This window comes from Chiloscyllium punctatum, chromosome 8 (assembly GCF_047496795.1).
Source record: "Chiloscyllium punctatum isolate Juve2018m chromosome 8, sChiPun1.3, whole genome shotgun sequence".
Classification (NCBI taxonomy): Eukaryota; Metazoa; Chordata; class Chondrichthyes; order Orectolobiformes; family Hemiscylliidae; genus Chiloscyllium; species Chiloscyllium punctatum.
The window spans coordinates 128811731-128831644 of NC_092746.1; the positions used below are offsets into that span (position 1 = coordinate 128811731).

Here is a 19914-nt window from a genome sequence, read left to right on the forward strand (position 1 = left end):
GCAATGCTGAATCCATCTGTGATTCCATTGCAAATCCATGGGGAACACAACTTTGGTCCAGTCAGAAAAGTAATTGTTCACTACCACTGTTCGTTCTGTGCCCTGAGCCAGTTTTAACCCTGTGTTGCCATTAGGTCTTTAATCTTATATCCTCAGAAGTTTCAATTTTGTCAACATTTTCCATACTTGCCTAAGGCTTTATGAAAGCTCAAATACGTAGCGCCCACCACACTACCCTCATCAAACTTCATTCAGAGAGTTAATCAGATGGTATGCTAACTCTCTCAGTAATAATTTCTGCTTTTCCCAAAGCCAAATGTGTTTTGTTGTCTCCCCTCTCTCCTCCAACAGCAGCACGGTGGCTCAGTGGTTAGCACTGCTGCCCCCGCTGCAGCAGGGACCTGGGTTCAGTTCCAGCCTCAGGCGACCGTCTTGTGTGGAGTTTGCACATTCTCCCCGCCTGCTGTGGCTCCTCTCATAGTCCAAAGCTGTGCAGGTTAGATGGCTCGGCCAAATTTCCCACAGTGTCCAGGGGCGTGCCGATTAGATGGATTAGCCATGAAAAAGGCAGGAATTGGGTAGGGTGGGACGCGTGGGATGCTTTTTGGAGGGCTAGTGTGCACTTGATGAGCCAAATGGCCTGCTTCCACGCCAGATGGATTCCATGAATGCCAGTCTGAGGCAGACTTCTCTGCAGTTTCTAATTTTATTTCCCCCAACCCTCTTTGCTGTAAGTCTGTTTTAAAGTAGAGAAAGTACTGCAGCCTGGGACTGAGCACCCCTCCCCAGCCCTGCAAGGGCGGTGGTGGGGGTGGGGGGAGGGTTCTGTAAGATGGTGACCACAAACCCACAGGTTTGCAACTTTCCTCCATTAATATTTATCCCATTCAGTCCATGTGACCATATTAATTTGAGTTTAGCTGATCTTTGAAGCATGAGCTCTTTGTTTCTATCCTCTCCAGTGTCTAGTTGTGTCCTACAGCATTGGGAGCATCTAATTCTCTAGTGATGACAGATCCAAAGTCAGGACTCAGCCATGACCTCTGACCTTTTTGAAGCTAATCACTCCTTCCTTTCCCATGGCCCTTTCATCACATAATGACGTTTGCTTCTATCCAGAGTGGGCTGTTGAGCTAGTCTTAATGCTCTCCTTCTGATCCTTTTGCTTCTATTCCTAATCCACTTTATGTTTCTGAAGTTTAGCTTGTGTTATCATAGTTAAAACACTGAGGAGGCTGATCCTCAGCCTTACGTTAGTCATAAGCAACAAAAATGGAAATTTCGGGAAAAGCTTAGGGGACCCTTGGGTCACTCGACCCGAAACGTTAACTCTGATTTCACTCCCCAGATGTGCCAGACCTGCTGAGTTTTTTTCCAGCAACTTCTATTTTTGTTTCTGATTTGCAGCGTCTGCAGTTCTGTCAGTTTTTAGTTCTGAGCACCTTTTTCTGGTTTGTTTGTTTTCCCTGATATTTTGAACAGTTGCCAAACCTCACCTCTTTTCTCTGATCCCCATCCTCTCTGTTCTTCCCCTGCTGTGTGTACTTTGACAGGTATCTTTCCTTGAGTTGCTGTGATCCATGGTGACTTACTCCAAAGCCGTGGAGAGATTATTCTATGGATTTATTTTTCTCTTCTCCCTCCCTCTCCCTTGCACACAGTTGAATGATCTCCAATACAAGATGAGCATAAAGAGACGTGAACTCTCCCTAAACTCCATTAAAGCTCGCAACATCTTCTGTAGGAAAAATATTCGTCTCAACATCAAATGTAGACTGCAGGTAGGTGCACAGGTAGAGGGTAAGATGGATTCGGGAGAGTTGTTTCTATTTGTGGGCTGAGGGAACTGTTCAAGTCCCACTGTAGACACTGAGGGTGCAAATGCAGCTCTGTTCTGTGTTCAAGTCTTGGAACTGAGAACTAAATGCTCAGCTTTAAGAGGAGATGACTAATAACGGAATTTAGAGACTTAAACATCAAAATTTAAGGCTCGTTTTAGAGGGTCAGCACCGAGGGAGCCCCGCACCGTGGGAGGGTCAGCGCCGAGGGAGTCCCGCACCGTGGGAGGGTCAGCGCCGAGGGAGCCCCGCGCCGTGGGAGGGTCAGCGCCGAGGGAGCCCCGCGCCGTGGGAGGGTCAGCGCCGAGGGAGCCCCGCACCGTGGGAGGGTCAGCGCCGAGGGAGCCCCGCACCGTGGGAGGGTCAGCGCTGAGGGAGCATGGCAGGTTATTGGTATGTTTTCTCAGGTGGATGTTAAAGATCCCCTGGCCGTTGAAAAGTGAGGGAGTTCATCTTTTGAATCCCAGAATTGTGACTGTGCCAGTGGAATTATTTGATCACATTTGCTTTGGTTTCTGAATATTGCCAGACTCTTGTCTTTCTTTCATAACGCTTCACACACATGATTTCTAATTAAATTGGTGTCCTGGCTAGTTATGAAAGAAACTCCTTAAATTAGACTTTTCACTGTTTACCATATTGCTGTTTGTAGGTTATATTAGAAGCCTGCCTACACTATTTCGGATTTAATGAGGTTTTGCAAGAAATATTAGTTGTTCAAGTCACAGTCAACACCAAACCTTTACTGACTTTCTTCCTTCCGGCACCCCTTCTGGTACATGGTACTTTATCTCTGAGAGCTCTGTGATTGATTTTCCTCTCATTTTGATTCGTGTTCAGGAGATGAAGCGTCAAGCCCGAAAGAAACAGCTGGAATCTGAGGAGGAGGAGAGCGAGGAGGGCAGTGATGCTGATGATGATGAAGAGGATGATTGTGATGATGACATTCAGCCTGTGTTAACAGGGGAGATTGAGCCTGTCTCAGACAGAAATGGGAACCTTCCTGTATTCACTGTCAGCTCCACCGAGTATCTGAAACTCCAAGACAAACTGCTACGGGATGGACCTGCTCAGGTGTTCAGCAACATCGAGGACACAGGTCTATATCTTTGCTTCATCCTTCTCCTTCACCTGTACCATGAACCTCCTGTAGGGCCAGTGTTGGTAGGTCAGAATTTAAGTATCTAGGTCATCTGCAAGCTGCCCTGTTACATGTCTAACCCTTGACAGCCTTGGTTCAGTTGGCAACTCTGTCACTTCCTGCAAACTTAAACTCTTTTTTTCCAATCTCAAGAAGAGGCCATTTGGTCCATCATCACCCTCCAGGTTCTTTGTAACAGAGTTCCATGTTTCCTGCGGTTTATTCCCATAGCTCTACAAAATTTTACGTATCTCATTAATTCTTGAAAAGTGCCACTGAATCCAGAAAAATTCCCTTCTGTATTAAGACTTTAAGTTCAATGGACCTAATTCTTCTCAGTTGTTTGCTGTAAGCGAATATTCGCCTTTGTAAGCGAATATTCCCAAAATAAAGAGCTTAGGTATACTCAGCTTCAAAGAACCTTGCTAGTTTCTATCCAAACAGTTCTGCTCTGGAAATTTCACAAATGTTTAACTAATGTAACTGTGTTTTTCCAAGATGACTCCATATTCCTTTCTGTAGAGACTATATTTGCTTCTGACCATAGCTAGGTCTCCCCCAAACTGCTCAAAAGCTTTCGAACTCTGGATTTTCTAATCGAAGATAATCTTTGGTTATCGAGAACCAAAAAAAAAGGTCATGGCCCTCAATATTTATACTCCCTGTTGTAAACTAGCACAGTGCAAACAATCTTCAGCTAATACTCCAGGTGTTCCGTGCTCCCTGAAATATACAGTATTTAGTCACTGTTCTAGAAGGATCGTATGTCTTAGTTCTTGTAAATCTTGCACATAAGTAAAATTCCAATATGACACAAACTTAAAACCTAAAGTTTAAAATGATAAATATAAATCTCACAGCTTTCTTCATACTGAGCTGTGACCTAACACACTCCACTCTCGGGTGACGCAGTGACTTAGTGGTTAGAACTGCTGCCTCACATTGCCAGAGAATTGGGTTCAGTTGTTAGGTGATTGTCTGTCTGTGTGGAGTTTGCACTTTCTCCCTGTGTCAGCATGGGTTTCCTCCCATAGTCCAAAGATGTGCGAGTTAGGTAGATTGGCCATGCTAAATTTTTATGTAGACTTCAGAGATGTGCAGGGTGGATGGGATAACCATGGGAAATGTGGCGTTGACGGAGTGGGTCTGGGTGGGATGCTCTTGAGAGAGTTGCCATAGACTCGATGGGCTGAATGGCCTCTAACTGGACTTTAGGGATTCTATAATTCTGTATACCCATTCCGCCCTTCAGGCTCATTTCTCCACATGCTTTCTCCTCTTGTTCATTCATACCGTTGGGTTATGGTTTCTGCTTATTGTGATACTGAGAGGATTAACATTCGCTGTCTTCGCAAAGATTAACAGAGCAGCTTCAGAAAGAGAATGACAGCCACGCTCTCTGGCAGGATCATGTGGGTTGGCAATTCCAAAAAGAGGGTTTGAGTGTGATGCCATCTACAGTTGAATAGTATTTGGGAATTGGGAAGCCAGATTCATAGAGCATGGTAAAAGAATCTCTGTCAAACTTGTCCATGCCGACAAAGTTTCCTAAACTAGTCCCAGCCACCACCTCTTGGCCATTAACCCTTTAAATCTCTCCTGTTCATATACTGTCCAATTTCTTTGAAATGTTGTAAGTGTACCAGCTGCTACCACTTCCTCTGGTAGCTCATTCCATAAACGCACCACCCTCTGTGTGGAAAGGTTACCCTGAGAATTGGCAAGCCCTTAAAAGCCAGCAGTGAATAACTAAGAATGGAATATGAGAGTAAGCTAGCTTGTAATATCAAAGATGATTATGGAAGTTTTTTAGATATCGAAAAGGTAAGAGAGTGGCAAGAGTGGGCATTGAACTGCTGGAAAATGAAGCTGGAGAAGTAGTTCTGGGGAGCAGAGAAATGGCAGAAGAACAAAATGGGTACTTTGCATCAGTTTTCATAATGGAAGATGCCAGCAACACACCAGTACGTTGAGGGAGTCGGGGGTAGTGGTGACTGTGGTGGCCATCACGAAGGAGAAGTTGCTGAGAAAGCTGGAATTGAATTTGTTGTCATGTGTACCGAGGCACAGTGAAAAGCTTTGTCCTGCAAGCGATACAGGCAGATCAGCGTTAAGTAGCATAGATAGTAAATAATAGGTAAACAGCGGCAAAAAACACAAACACAGGTACAGGAGAATGTTAAGAGTTTGTGCGTCCATTCAGTATTTTAACAACAGGAGGGTAGAAACTGTTCCGAAACTGGCTGGTGCGTGTGTTCAGGTTTCTGTACCTTGTCCCCGATAATAGAGGTTATAGAAAAACATTGCCATGGTGCAGTGGATCTTTGAGAATGTTAGCGGCCTTTCCTTGACAGCGGGCCTGGTAGATGGATTCTATAGATGGGAGGTTGGCCTTTGTGATTGTCCGGGCCAAGTTCACCACTCTCTGTAACTGTCGCTGATCTTGAATGGTACAGTTGCCATACCAGGTAGTGATACATCCAGACAGAATGCTCTCGATGGCACACCTATAAAAGTTGGCAAAGGCATTTGCCGTCATGCCAAATTTCCTGAGCTGCCTGAGGAAGAAAAGACGTTGTTGGGCCTTTGTAACCAGTGCGTCCACATGAAGAGTTCAAGAAAGCTTGTTGTGGATGATCACTCCCAGGAGCTTGACACTCTCCACTCGTTCCACCTCAGTGCTGTTAATGTGTAGGGGGGGCATGAATAACATCCCGCTGAAAGTCAATAATGAGTGCCTTGGTTTTGACAACATTGTGAGTTAGGTTGTTCTCAGTGCACCATTTTTCCAGGTTTTCCACCTCCCGTCTGTTGTCTGTTTCGTCTCCATCTGTGATTCGACCGATCATGGTGGTGTCATCAGTGAACTTGTAAATGGCATTAGTCTGGTATTTGGCGATGCAGTCATGGGTAGACAGTGAGTACAGTAGGGGGCTGAGTACGCACCCCTTGGAGCCTCCAGTGTTGAGTGTTACTGAGGATGAACTATTATCCCCAGTCTTCACTGATTGTGGCCTGTGGGTCAGGAAACTGAGGATCCAGTTGCAGAGAGTGGGGCTTAGTCCAAGATCACTAAGTTTAGTAATCAGTCTCAAGGGGATAGTAGTGTTGAAGGCTGAACTGTAGTCAATGAGTAGGATTCTTACGTAGCTGTTCTTGGTGTCAACATGTTCTAGAGAGGAGTAAAGGGCAAGTGATATGGCATCTGACATGGTCCGATAGACAAATTGGAGTGGGTCAGGATTATTGGGGAGACTGGAGTAGATTAATGCCATGACCAGATTCTGGATTAGTGGTGCTGGAAGAGCACAGCAGTTCAGGCAGCATCCAAGTAGCTTCGAAATCGACATTTCGGGCAAAAGCCCTTCATCAGGAATAATGCCATGACCAGCCTTTCAAAGCACTTCATGCCCACCGAGGTTAGGGCCACTGGGCGGTAGTCATTGAGACATGCTGCATGAGCTGCCTTAGGCACAGGGATGATGTTGGCCCCCTTGAAACAGGCAGGGACAGTGGCCTGCTGCAGGGGGAGGTTGAAGGTGTCTGAGAAGACCTCTGCCAGTTGATCTGTGCTTGCTCTGAGTGCACGGCCTAGTACTCTGTCTGGTCCCATCACATTCCTTGGATTCACACAAAGGAAAACTGATCTGACCTCTGATGCAGTGACTGTTGGGATAGGTTCGTCAGAAATTGTCAGAACAGGTGTTACCTCTCTGCCGAAATTCTGCTCAAAGTGAGCATAGAAGGTGTTGAGAAAGGTCTGAAGGTCAATGAATCACCCATACTGGATGAATTACACCCCAGAGTTCTGAATGAGCCAGCTGAGGACTTTGTCGAGGCATTGTTGGTGATCTTTCAGGGTCAGGAAGGATGCCAGGGGACTGGAAAACAGCTAATGCAACACCCCTGTTTAAGGGAGAGAGGGAGGCAGAAGGCAGGAAACTGTAGTCTGACATGGGTCATTGATAAGAGTCCATTATTAAGGATGAGATTGTGGAATACTTGGAAGTGAACTGTAAAATAGGGCTGAGTCAGCACGGTTTTGTTAAAGGATGGTCATGCCTTTTAGGATTCTTTGTTGAACTTGCTTGCTACTTCCTCAAAGGAGAGCAAGTGGTTGTTATCTATTTGGATTTCCAGAAGGACTTTGACAAGCTACCCCACAGGAAGCTGCTAAAGCAGATAAGAGTCCATGATGCTAGGCACAAGGTACTGGCATGGATAGAGAATTGGCTGACTGGCAGAAGGCAGAGACGAGGGGGTGAAGGGTCTTTTTCAGGATGGCAGCTGGTGACTAATGGAGTTCCACAGGGGTCAGTATTGGGACCACAATTATTCGCGTTACGTACTAATGATCTGGATGAAGGAACTGTGGGCATTGTTGCTAAGTTTGCAGTTGACCCAAAGATAGGTGAAGGGGCAGGCTGTATCGAGGAAAAATGTGGAAGCATTGGAAAAGGTGCAGAGGAGATTTACCAGGATGTTGCCTGGTCTGGAGGGAAGGTCTTATGAGGAAAGGCTGAGAAACTTGAACCTGTTCTCATTGGAGAGAAGAAGGCTAAGAGGGGATTTGATAGAGACATACGAGATGATCAGAGGATTAGATAGGGTGGACAGTGAGAGTCTTTTTCCTAGGTTGATGACGTCAGCGTGTACGAGGGGGCATAACTACAAATTGAGGGGTGATAGATTTAAGACAGATGTCAGAGGCAGGTTCTTTACTCAGAGTGTGGTAAGGGCGTAGAATGCCCTACCTGCCACATTAGGGAGATTTAAACAATCCTTGGATAAGCACATGGATGATGATGGGATAGTGTAGGGGGATGAGCTTATAATAGTTCACAGGTCGGTGCAACACCGAGAGCTGAAGGGCCTGCTCTGCGCTGTATTGTTCTATGGAGGCTGCAGAAGGGTTATCGGGAGAAGACCATAAGACATAGGAGTGGAAGTAAGGCCATTCGGCCCATCGAGTCCACTCCGCCATTCAATCATGGCTGATGCGCATTTCAGCTCCACTTACCAGCGTTCCCCCCGTAGCCCTTAATTCCTCTAGACAACAAGAACCTATCAATCTCGGCCTTGAAGACATTTAGCGTCCCGGCTTCCACTGCACTCCGTGGCAATGAATTCCACAGGCCCACCACCACTCTCTGGCTGAAGAAATGTCTCCGCATTTCTGTTCTGAAATGACCCCCTCTAATTCTAAGGCTGTGTCCACAGGTCCTAGTCTCCTCGTCTAACGGAAACAATTTCCTAGCATCCACCTTTTCCAAGCCATGTATTATTTTGTAAGTCTCTATTAAGTCTCCCCTCAATCTTCTAAACTCCAACAAATACAATCCCAGTATCCTCAGCCGTTCCTCATATGCTAGACCTGTCATTCCAGGGATCATCCTGGACACGTTCCAGTGCCAGTATGTCCTTCCTGAGGTGTGGGGACCAAAACTGGAAGGGAGGAGAATGGGGTTGAGAAACATATCAACCATGATTGAATGGTGGATACGATTAAATGGGCTGAATGGCTTAATTCTGCACCTGTATTGTTTGGTCTTTGGGTCTGTTTGGAAGACCCTGTTCAGGCTTCTGTTAGTGAAATCGCATGTGTGTGGGGAGGGAATTCTGAAGTTCAGTCACAGGGACATTAAGTCGGAGTTGCCTGTTTTGATTTTCTGCAGAAATCCCCGCAGTTCAACGTTTTGTTCATCAGATCACCCTTTCGAGGAGGGTTGTAGCCACTGAGATGGTCATCCGCAGAGTTGCTACCTTTGTCAGTCAAGTGGTCACGTACCTGACTAATCGCAGAGCCCAGGTAAATGTTGGAAACCTATGTGTGGTGTCAGCATCGTCCATCAGCCGTGGTTGGGAGGTGGTGGAATTGCAGCTGGGGCAATGTGAACACACTCCCTCCCTGCTGCCCCCCCCTCCTCGCCCACTGAACTGCTATGGTCAACCATTTATCATATACTGTGCGCCTGTGCCATCTCTCCCACCCTGGCAGCAGTGTTGGGATGGGGTCAGAGGTGTAGCCTGTTTGTGGATGTGAATCCTGTCTCCCCACTGCTTGTTAAAAGTAGTTGAGCAAGTGGTTCTGGTTAACTGGTCAATTAACTGAGTAGATATTACGGGAATTAGGGCTATTGTGATGTCCCTAACTCTGGACCACCCACCCCAGAGGTATGTCATAACATCTCTGAAGAGGTTGAAAAATGCCTAAAACTGAATATTTAATGCAAGTCATTCTTAAGAAAAATGGTGTCTCAGTTTCCATTCCAATGACTGGCTTCAATCTGATCGGACATTGGCAGCAGTTGATTCAAAATGAAGATTGGAAATTCTGATTTCCTTTTGGGCAGAAGATTTGAGTTGTTTTTGAGAAGAATGGGCGTAAAGAGTCAGGAGATGGTTTCCCCCTGATTATCTATGAAGTTGAATCTAATGAGCAATGGAAAGGTGAGGTGAAGGTATGGACACCGGTAACATTTTTACCCAAGAAAGACCAAGACTTGTCCTTGGCACTACTGCTTCCTACTCGAAACAAGATCAGACGGAAAATATTCAGAGCTGGCGCTTCAGGGGTTGGACAAGGGGATTTTTGTGGTGCAGTGGCAGTGTCTGAGACAGAAGGCCTTGGTTCAAGTCCCAGCTGTTCCTACCTCTGAACAGGTTGAATAGAAAATAAAAAAAAGGGACCTCATCTCTTTTCAATTTACAGACCTGGTTTGGGTGAAGAGGTTAAAGTTTGGGAGCTAAACTTGCTGATGACGCAAAGCTAGGTCAGAAAATGAGTTGTAAAAAGAAAATTAGGAGTCCGCAAAGGGATACAAATAGGTTAGGTGAGTGGGTGAAGATCTGGCAAACGTTGTGTGAAAGTGTGAAGTTGCTTATGTTAGCAGAAAGAATATTTTAAAAAGCGTATTATCTAAACGGTGAGAGGATGCAGAGGGATCAGGATGTCCAAAAGCATGAATCACAGCTTAGTCCGCAGGTGTAGCAAGTAATCAGGAAAACTCATGGGATGTTACATTTTATTGATTATAATTGATTATAAAAATAGGGAGGTGATGCTGAGTGTTGGTGAGACTGAGATGACTGAACTACAGCAATGACAGCCATGTCCCTTTGTGCCAGAAATGACCAAACAGAGTTTGCCTCTGGATTCCCATTTTACTACAGTTCCTTGATGCCACACTCGGTTGAATGCAGCCTTGATGTCAGGATCTGTCCCTCTCCCCTCCCCTCTGGAATCCAGCTCTTTTGTCCATGTTTGAGCCCAGGCTAAAATGAGGTCAGGAGCTGAGTGACCCTGGGGGGAACCCAAACTGGGCAGGTCACTGAGCAGGTTATTGCTGAGCAGGTGCTGCTTGATAGCTCTGTTACTGACACCGTCCATCACTTTACTGAGGATCGAGAGGAGAGTGATGGGGCAGTAATTGGCCGGGTTGGATTTGTTTTGCTTTTTATTCCAGGACATACCTGGGCAATTTTACCTATTGTCGGGTGAATGCCAGCGTTGTAGCTGTGCTGGAAGAGCTTGGCTCGGGGAGCGGTAAGTTCTGGAGCACACGTCTTTAGTACAGTTGCCGGAATGTTGTCAGGGCCCATTGCCTTTGCAGTATCCAGTGCCTTCACCCATTTCTTGATATCACGTGGAGTGAAGCTAGGGACCACTGGAGGAGGCGGAGATTGATCATCTACTTGGCACTTCTGGCTGAAGATTTATCTTTTAATAATATCATATCTGACCTGATTCCTGCCTGCCATGAATAACCTTTCACCCCCTTGCTCATCAAGAATCTATCCACCTCTGTCTTAAAGATATTCAGAATCTACTTCCACCGCCTTTTGAGGAAGAGTTTCAAAGAGGGAAAGTTCTGGGAGGGATAAAGAAATCCCTCGGTGCTGTCAAAAGTGGGTGAACCCTTTATTTATAAATTATATCTCTTTTTTTTAAACAATTAGACATGTTTCTGTCCACGACCATCCTATTAAATCTCTCAGGAGCTGACATGTTTCAGACAAGTCACCCCATGTTTTTTGTTACTATATTATTAAATGTGTCAAAATGAATTTTTTTAAAGAAACGCAGGGCAAAATGGGAGGCTGATGGTATTATGTGGGGTATGAAAAGATAATCACTGATCTCTTATAAGGTGTAGCATATGAAAGGATTCTTCATTTTGCATTAGTTCTTGTTCAAAGATAAGTGGTAAGTCATGTTGAAGTTTTTTAGATCTGGTCTGACACCAGTGTGGTTTCTCATTGCTGGTGTCCGCCTTTTTCCCTGGTGTATCACGATCAGCAACTCCCCAAAGGGCAATGGTTCCTGCGTCCATATTTCCATTTCTCATCCTCCTGACCTGAAGTAACCAGTATTTGGCTTCAACCTCCCTCCGGGGCTATCTCCATTCTGTGTCGCACAGTGATGTACAATCTGTAGTGTCTTTCCTCAGGATGCCTCTTATCAGGCTCGGGTGCGAGGGACAGTGAGAGAATGTCTGTTCCACGTGAAAGAATTGTTCCAGAATACTGCCGAGGACTGTAACCGGGAAGTGGGAATTTCATTCTCCCTGATCACAACACAACTGAAGCTGGGGAAGAGTTTGGCTGTGACGCATTGTGAGCACAGTGTGCACAAGTGGGGATTGCGGGTAAGTTTTGGGCGTTTTTATTGGGTGATTTGTCAGAATCTGTTAACTGCTGGTGATCACTGCTGACGTCATCTTTCCCACAACAGGTCATTGTGTCTTTGGGTGTGTATCCCAACCTGGTCCCACAGCCCTGTTTAAATCAATTCCTGAATTAGGTTAGGTTGATCTTAGATTAATATAAATGCTTGGCACAACATCATGGGCCTAACGGCCTGTACTGTGCTGTACTATTGTATGTTCTAATTCATCCTACTTCCCTGCTCTCTCTCTCTCTCTCTCTCTCTCTCTCTCTCTGTCTCTCTCTCTCTCTCTCTGTCTCTCTGTCTCTCTCTCTCTCTCTGTCTCTCTCTCTCTCTCTCTCTCTCTCTCTCTCTATAGCCCTGTATTAAACCCAAATTCATCTCACTGCCCTGCTCTCTCTCTAGAGCTCTTTATCAAAAGGAGATTGGTGAAGTACTTGAAAGAAACGGTTGTCAGTGTCATGTGACAATGGAGCAGGAGAGGTGGTGTAACAAATTGGGTATCTCTTTCAAAAGCTAGCACAGGCATGATGGACAAATGGCCTCCAGTGGAACTGAGAGCGGGCAGTACAGTCGCCTCTGGCCCAGTGTTTGCCTGTAGCCCTGGTCCCCCATGCGGTGTGTTCACCTCTGTAGCCCTGGTGCCCCATGCGGTGTGTTCACCTCTGTAGCCCTGGTCCCCCATGCGGTGTGTTCTCCCCTGTAGCCCTGGTCCCCCATGCGGTGTGTTCCCCTGTAGCCCTGGTTCCCCCATGTGGTCTACCCCCCTGTAGCCCTGGTCCCCCATGCGGTGTGTTCTCCCCTGTAGCCCTGGTCCCCCATGCGGTGTGTTCCCCTGTAGCCCTGGTTCCCCCATGTGGTCTACCCCCCTGTAGCCCTCGTCCCCCATGCAGTGAGTTCTCCCCTGTAGCCCTGGTTCCCCCATGCGGTGTGTTCCCCTGTAGCCCTGGTTCCCCCATGCGTTCTACCCCCCTGTAGCCCTGGTCCCCCATGCAGTGAGTTCTCCCCTGTAGCCCTCGTCCCCCATGCGGTGAGTTCTCCCCTGTAGCCCTCGTCCCCCATGCGGTGAGTTCTCCCCTGTAGCCCTCGTCCTCCATGCAGTGTTCTCCCCCGTAGCCCTGGTCCACCATGCAGTGCACCCCCCTGTAGCCCTGGTCCCCCATGCAGTGTGTCCCCCCCCATGCAGTGTTCCCACATGCGGTGAACCCCCCCTTGTAGCCCTGGTCCCCCATGCAGTGTTCGCACATGCGATGTACCCCCCCATAGCCCTGGACCCCATGCAGTATTTTCCCCCGTAGCACTGGTTCCCCGTGCAGTGTGTTCTCCCCTGTAGCCCTGGTCCCCCATGCGGTGTGTTCTCCCCTGTAGCCCTGATTCCCCCATGCGGTGTGTTCTCCCCTGTAGCCCTGGTCCCCCATGCAGTGTGTTCTCCCCTGTAGCCCTGTTTCCCCAATGCAGTGTGTTCTCCCGTAGCCCTGGTCCCCCATGCAGTCTACCCTGCTGTATCCCTAGTCGCCCATGCGGTGTTCTCCCCTGTAGCCCTGGTCCCCCATGCGGTGTGTTCTCCCCTGTAGCCCTGGTCCCCCATGGGGTGTGTTCCCCCCTGTAGCCCTGGTCCCCCATGCGGTGTATTCCACTGCAGCACTGGTCCCCCATGCGGTGTATTCCACTGCAGCCCTCGTCCCCCATGCGGTGATTTCCACTGCAGCCCTCGTCCTCCATGCGGTGTATTCCCCCGTAGCACTTGTCCCCCATGCAGTGTGTTCTCCCCTGTAGCCCCGTTTCCCCCATGCAGCGTGTTCTCCCCTGTAGCCCTGTTTCCCCCATGCGGTGTGTTCTCCTGTAGCCCTGGTCCCCCTATGCGGTGTGTTCCCCCCTGTAGCCCTGTTCCCCCATGCGGTGTGTTCCCCCCTGTAGCCCTGGTCCCCCGATGCGGTGTGTTCCCCCCTGTAGCCCTGGTCCCCCATGCGGTGTGTTCCACTGCAGCCCTGGTCCCCCATGCGGTGTGTTCCACTGCAGCCCTGGTCCCCCATGCGGTGTGTTCCACTGCAGCCCTGGTCCCCCATGCGGTGTGTTCCACTGCAGCCCTGGTCCCCCATGTGGTGTGTTCTCCCCCGTAGCCCTGGTCCCCCATGCAGTCTACCCTGCTGTATCCCTGGTCCCCCATGCGGTGTGTTCCCTTGTATCCCTGGTCCCCCATGCGGTATTCTCTCCTGTAGCCCTGGTCCCCCATGTGGTGTGTTCCACTGCAGCCCTGGTCCCCCATGTGGTGTGTTCCACTGCAGCCCTGGTCCCCCATGCGGTGTGTTCCCTTGTATCCCTGGTCCCCCATGCGGTGTGTTCCCTTGTATCCCTGGTCCCCCATGCGGTGTGTTCCACTGCAGCCCTGGTCCCCCATGTGGTGTGTTCGCCCCTGTAGCCCTGGTCCCCCTTATAGTGCACCCCCCTGTAGCCTTGTTCCCCTATGCAGCGTGTTCTCCCCTGTAGCCCAGTTCCCCCATGCAGCATAGTTCTCCCCTGTAGCCCTGTTTCCCCCATGCAGTGTGTTCTCCTGTAGCCCTGGTCCCCCATGCGGTGTGTTCCACTGCAGCCCTGGTCCCCCATGTGGTGTGTTCTCCCCTGTAGTCCTGGTCCCCCTTATAGTGCACCCCCCTGTAGCCTTGTTCCCCTATGCAGCGTGTTCTCCCCTGTAGCCCTGTTTCCCCCATGCAGTGTGTTCTCCTGTAGCCCTGGTCCCCCATGCAGTCAGTTCTCCCCTGTAGCCCCGTTCACCCATGCCGTGTGATCTCCCCTTGTAGCCCTGGTCCCCCGTGTGGTGTTCTCCCCTGTAGCCCTGGTCCCCCATGCGGTGTGTTTCACTGCAGCCCTGGTCCCCCATGCGGTGTGTTTCACTGCAGCCCTGGTCCCCCATGTGGTGTGTTCCCCCCTGTAGCCCTGGTCCCCCATGTGGTGTGTTCCCCCCTGTAGCCCTGGTCCCCCATGTGGTGTGTTCCCCCCTGTAGCCCTGGTCCCCCATGTGGTGTGTTCCCCCCTGCAGCCCTGGTCCCCCATGCGGTGTATTCCATTGCAGCCCTGGTCCCCCATGCGGTGTGTTTCACTGCAGCCCTGGTCCCCCATGTGGTGTGTTCCCCCCTGTAGCCCTCGTCCCCCATGTGGTGTGTTCCCCCCTGTAGCCCTCGTCCCCCATGTGGTGTGTTCCCCCCTGTAGCCCTCGTCCCCCATGTGGTGTGTTCCCCCCTGTAGCCCTAGTCCTCCATGTGGTGTATTCCCCCGTAGCACTTGTCCCCCATGCAGTGTGTTCCCCCCTGTAGCCCTAGTCCTCCATGTGGTGTATTCCCCCGTAGCACTTGTCCCCCATGCAGTGTGTTCTCCCCTGTAGCCCTGTTCCCCCATGTGGTGTGTTCTCCCCTATAGCCCAGCTCCCCCATGCAGTGTGTTCTCCCCTGTAGTCCTGGTCCCCCTTATAGTGCACCCCCCTGTAGCCCTGTTCTCCCCTATAGCCCAGTTCCCCCATGTGGTGTGTTCTCCCCTATAGCCCAGTTCCCCCATGCAGTGTGTTCTCCCCTGTAGTCCTGGTCCCCCTTATAGTGTACCCCCCTGTAGCCCTGTTCCCCCATGCAGCATGTTCTCCCCTGTAGCCCTGTTTCCCCATGCGGTGTGTTCCCCCCTGTAGCCCTGGTCCCCCATGTGGTGTGTTCCACTGCAGCCCTGGTCCCCGATGCGGTGTGTTCCACTGCAGCCCTGGTCCCCCATGCGGTGTGTTCTCCCCTGTAGTCCTGGTCCCCCTTATAGTGCGTCCCCCTTATAGTGCACCCCCCTGTAGCCCTGTTCCCCCATACAGCGTGTTCTCCCCTGTAGGCCTGTTTCCCCCATGCAGTATGTTCTCCCCTATAGCCCAGTTCCCCCATGCAGTGTGTTCTCCCCTGTAGTCCTGGTCCCCCTTGCAGTGCACCCCCCTTAGCCCTGTTCCCCCATGCAGTGTGTTCTCCCCTGTAGTCCTGGTCCCCCATGCAGTGTGTTCTCCCCTGTAGTCCTGGTCCCCCTTGCAGTGCACCCCCCTTAGTCCTGTTCCCCCATGCAGCGTGTTCTCCCCTGTAGCCCTGTTTCCCCCATGTAACGTGTTCTCCCCTGTAGCCCTGTTTCCCCCATGCAGTGTGTTCTCCCCTGTAGCCCTGTTTCCCCCATGTAACGTGTTCTCCCCTGTAGCCCTGTTTCCCCCATGCAGTGTGTTCTCCCCTGTAGCCCTGTTTCCCCCATGCGGTGTGTTCTCCCCTGTAGCCCTGTTTCCCCCATGCAGTGTGTTCTCCCCTGTAGCCCTGGTCCCCCATGCGGTGTGTTCTCCCCTGTAGCCCTGGTCCCACATGCGGTTTGTTCTCCCCTGTAGCCCTGGTCCCCCTTGCAGTGCACCGCCCTGTATCCCTGTTCCCCCATGCAGCGTGTTCTTCCCTGTAGCCCAGTTCCCCCATGCGGTGTATTCCCCCGTAGCACTTGTCCCCCATGCAGTGTGTTCTCCCCTGTAGCCCTGTTTCCCTCATGTAACGTGTTCTCCCCTGTAGCCCTGATTCCCCCATGCAGTGTGTTCTCCCCTGAAACCCTGGTCCCCCATGCACTGTGTTCTCCCCTGTAGCCCTGGTCCCCCATGCAGTCTATCCTGCTGTAGCCCTGGTCCCCCATGCGGTGTACCCCCCTGTAGCCCTGGTCCCCCATGCGGTGTGTTCTTCCCTGTAGCCCTGATTCCCCCATGCGGTGTGTTCCCCCCTGTAGCCCTGATTCCCCCATGCGGTGTGTTCTTCCCTGTAGCCCTGATTCCCCCATGCGGTGTGTTCCCCCCTGTAGCCCTGATTCCCCCATGCGGTGTGTTCTTCCCTGTAGCCCTGATTCCCCCATGCGGTGTGTTCTTCCCTGTAGCCCTGATTCCCCCATGCGGTGTGTTCCCCCCTGTAGCCCTGATTCCCCCATGCGGTGTGTTCCCCCCTGTAGCCCTGATTCCCCCATGCGGTGTGTTCCCCCCTGTAGCCCTGATTCCCCCATGCGGTGTGTTCCCCCCTGTAGCCCTGATTCCCCCATGCGGTGTGTTCCCCCCTGTAGCCCTGATTCCCCCATGCGGTGTGTTCCCCCCTGTAGCCCTGATTCCCCCATGCGGTGTGTTCCCCCCTGTAGCCCTGATTCCCCCATGCGGTGTGTTCCCCCCTATAGCCCTGGTCCCCCATGCGGTGTGTTCCCCCCTGTAGCCCTGGTCCCCCATGAACACCGCATGCGGTGTGTTTACCAGTAGTCCTGGTCCCCCATGCGGTGTGTTTCCCGATGCAGTGAACCCCCCGTAGCCCTGGTCCCCTGTGTGGTGTGTTCTCCCCCGTAGCCCTGGTCCCCTGTGTGGTGTGTTCTCCCCCGTAACCCTGGTCCCCCATGCGGTGTGTTCTCCCCTGTAGCCCTGGTCCCCCGTGCGGTGTGTTACCCGATGCAGTGAACCCCCCGTAGCCCTGGTCCCCCGTGAGGTGTGTTCTCCCCCATAGCCCTGGTCCCCCGTGTGGTGTGTTCCTCTGTATCCCTGGCCCTCAATGCAATGAGTGACCTGTTGTTTTCCCAGGTGTGATTTTTTTTCTCTCTTCTCTGTCTCTGCTGTATGGTGAGTAGCCCCCCAGTGGGTACCCGTATCCCACCTACAGAGCGGCCTGTGAGCGGAACGGGAGCTTTACTTCACCCGCCTGTGGACCTGTCGACTTCAATGAGGAATTGACCTACCCAATGCTCACCCTTCTGCTGGAAGTCTGGGACGAGGTGTTCAGGTAACCCAGCGGAATCCTGGGGCGTGGGCTGGGGGGGTTGCAGAGTGGGAGAAAGAGAACCAAGTAAAGTTATTGCTTTGGAAGGAGAAATAGAAAAGGAATTTTTAAAAAAAAAAATTCATGAGCAAGAGAAATGTTCTGATGGGAATGGTGTCCATGAGGATTTTGATTTTGAAAGTGCACATAGAGTGGGAGGGTGAGTTTTCTGATTTCACTTGACTTTTTATTGCAAAGGAATTGGAATGGAGATCCTGTAATTCTTTGTGGGCACTGGTGTCACCTGGAGTACTCTGTATTGTTGTGGTTTCTGTCCCTAAGAATGTTATACTTAATCTTAGCTAAGCTACCCCAGAGTGCGATGGATGCTGGTACAGTGAGTTAATTTAAGGATTTTTAATGCGTTGCAGGGATATGGAGCGAAGGCAGGAAAATGGGGGTGAGGAGCAAATCCGCCATGGTCGAATGGCACAGCAGCCTCGATGGGCCAAATGGCCTAATTCTGCTCATTCATTTTATGAAATTGGGAATGCAGCAATATTCATTAGACTAGCGCCTAGGGTGGTGACAAGCTGTCCTATGATCAGAGGCCTTCTATTCACTCCTGGGCTATGAGTGTCGCTGGCTGGGCCCAGCATTTATTGCCCGTCCCTAGTTGCCCCTTGAGAAGGTGGGGGGGGGGGTGAGCTGCCTTCTTGAACCACTGCAGTCCGTGTGTTATGGGTTGACCCACAATGCCCTGAGGGAGGCAATTCCAGGATTTTAACCCAGCGACAGTGAAGGAACAGTGATATGTTTCCAAGTCAGGATGGGGAGTGGATGGAGGGTGTAATGTTCCCATGTAAATGCTTCCTTTGTCCTTCTAGATAGCAGTAGTTGTGGGTTTGGAAGTCATTGTGAATTTCTGCAGTGTTTCTTGTAGATAGTACACACTGCTGCTACTGAGCGCCGGAGGGGGAGGGAGTGGGTTATTGTGGATGTGGTGCCAATCAAGTGGCTGCTTTGTCCTGGACACTGTTAAGCTTCATGAGTGTTGTTGGGGCTGCACTCATCCAGGCAAGTGGGGAGTATTCCATCACACTCCTGACTTGTGGCTTGTAGATGGTGGACAGGCTTTGGAGTGTCAGGAGGTGAGTTACTCACCGCAGGATTCCCAGCCTCTGCCCTGCTGTTGTGGCCACAGTATTTACATGGTGAGTGCAGTTGAGTTTCTGGTCATTGATAACCCCTAAGGTGTTGACAGTGCAGGGTTCAGTGACGGTGACATTATTCAATGTCAAAGGCTGGTGGTTAGATTGTTTCTTATTGGTGATGGTTATAGCTTGGTGTTTGTGTGGTGCCGCTTGTCAGCCCAAGCCTGGATATTGTCCAGATCTTGTTGCATTTGAACATGGACTACTTCAGTACGTGAGGTGTCGTGAATAGTGCTGAACGTTGTGCGAACGTTGTGCAACTGTCAGTGAACATCCGCACTTCTGACCTTATGATGGAGGGAAACGTCATTGAAGATGGTTGCACCTCAGACATTACCCTGAGGAACTCCTGCAGAGATGTCCTGGAGCTGAGATGACTGACCTCCAACAACCACAACCATCTTCTTATATTCCGGGTATGACTCCAACCAGTGGGGAGACTTGCCCCAGTTTCCCATTGATTCCAGTTTTGCTCGGGCCCCTTGATGCCACACTCGGTCGAATGTGGCCTTGATGTCAAGGTCTGTCAGTCACCTCAACCTCTGGAATTCTCCTCTTTCGAATCTATTGAATACTTTGCTGCAAAGGATTGTGAATTTTTCAGCCTGATATGTGGAAACTCTTGAGAAGTAAGGATAGTGGAAAATGGTGAGTCTGAGTTAATCTCATTGAAAGTGCAGCATGTTGAAGACATCAAGGATTTTGGGATAGTGCAGAGAGATGAGGTGAAAGTTCAGCTATGATCTGGTGAAGTGAGGGAACTGGCTGGATTTCTATAGGCTCCTGCTGCCCTCCAGATGTTGCAGGGCTGGAGGGAGGCAGCTCACGGAGACAAGGCAAGGGTTTAGAACCGGGACAGAGTGGGGGAAAGAATGCTGGCAGTGGAGGGGAGAGGAGGGACGGGAGGATGGTTGGTGAGGGGTGGGAGAGCCTTGCTCGGTTCTGCCTGTCTGACTGTTGCTGGCTTGGTTTTCCCGGGTTCACAGTGAGTCCGTCCTCCGCAGCAAGTCGCTGTTGCATCATCTGCACAAGTTCAAGGCAGCCGTACAGGAGAACCTCCAACGTTTCTTCAGTGACCTGAAGGAGCGACTGCGACAGATTGAGGGGGACACCCAGCCTGTGGATTACATCCTGAGCCAGCACATCCCTGCCGTGGAAGCCAAGGTCAGTGCAGAGTAACGCCCGCAATTGGCTCCACCCTCACAACTGCGCACAGAGAGGAGCACTCACTCTCCTCCCTCCTGCCTCCAACCAATCAGTCAAACTGTCTGGTTTAATATTTAAACTCTGC

At 50.4% G+C, this 19914-nt stretch overlaps 1 protein-coding gene across 1 annotated transcript in view; it reads left to right on the top strand.

Moving 5' to 3' along the window:
• Positions 1 to 19914, top strand: part of LOC140480296 (uncharacterized) — an 86529-nt gene that overhangs the window by 62332 nt on the left and 4283 nt on the right. Inside the window, exons 15-20 of the mRNA XM_072575000.1 lie at positions 1662 to 1781; positions 2679 to 2937; positions 8655 to 8788; positions 11430 to 11627; positions 17282 to 17433; positions 19610 to 19787. Coding sequence (XP_072431101.1) covers positions 1662 to 1781; positions 2679 to 2937; positions 8655 to 8788; positions 11430 to 11627; positions 17282 to 17433; positions 19610 to 19787 — 1041 coding nt within the window. The remainder of the gene's footprint in view (positions 1 to 1661; positions 1782 to 2678; positions 2938 to 8654; positions 8789 to 11429; positions 11628 to 17281; positions 17434 to 19609; positions 19788 to 19914) is intronic.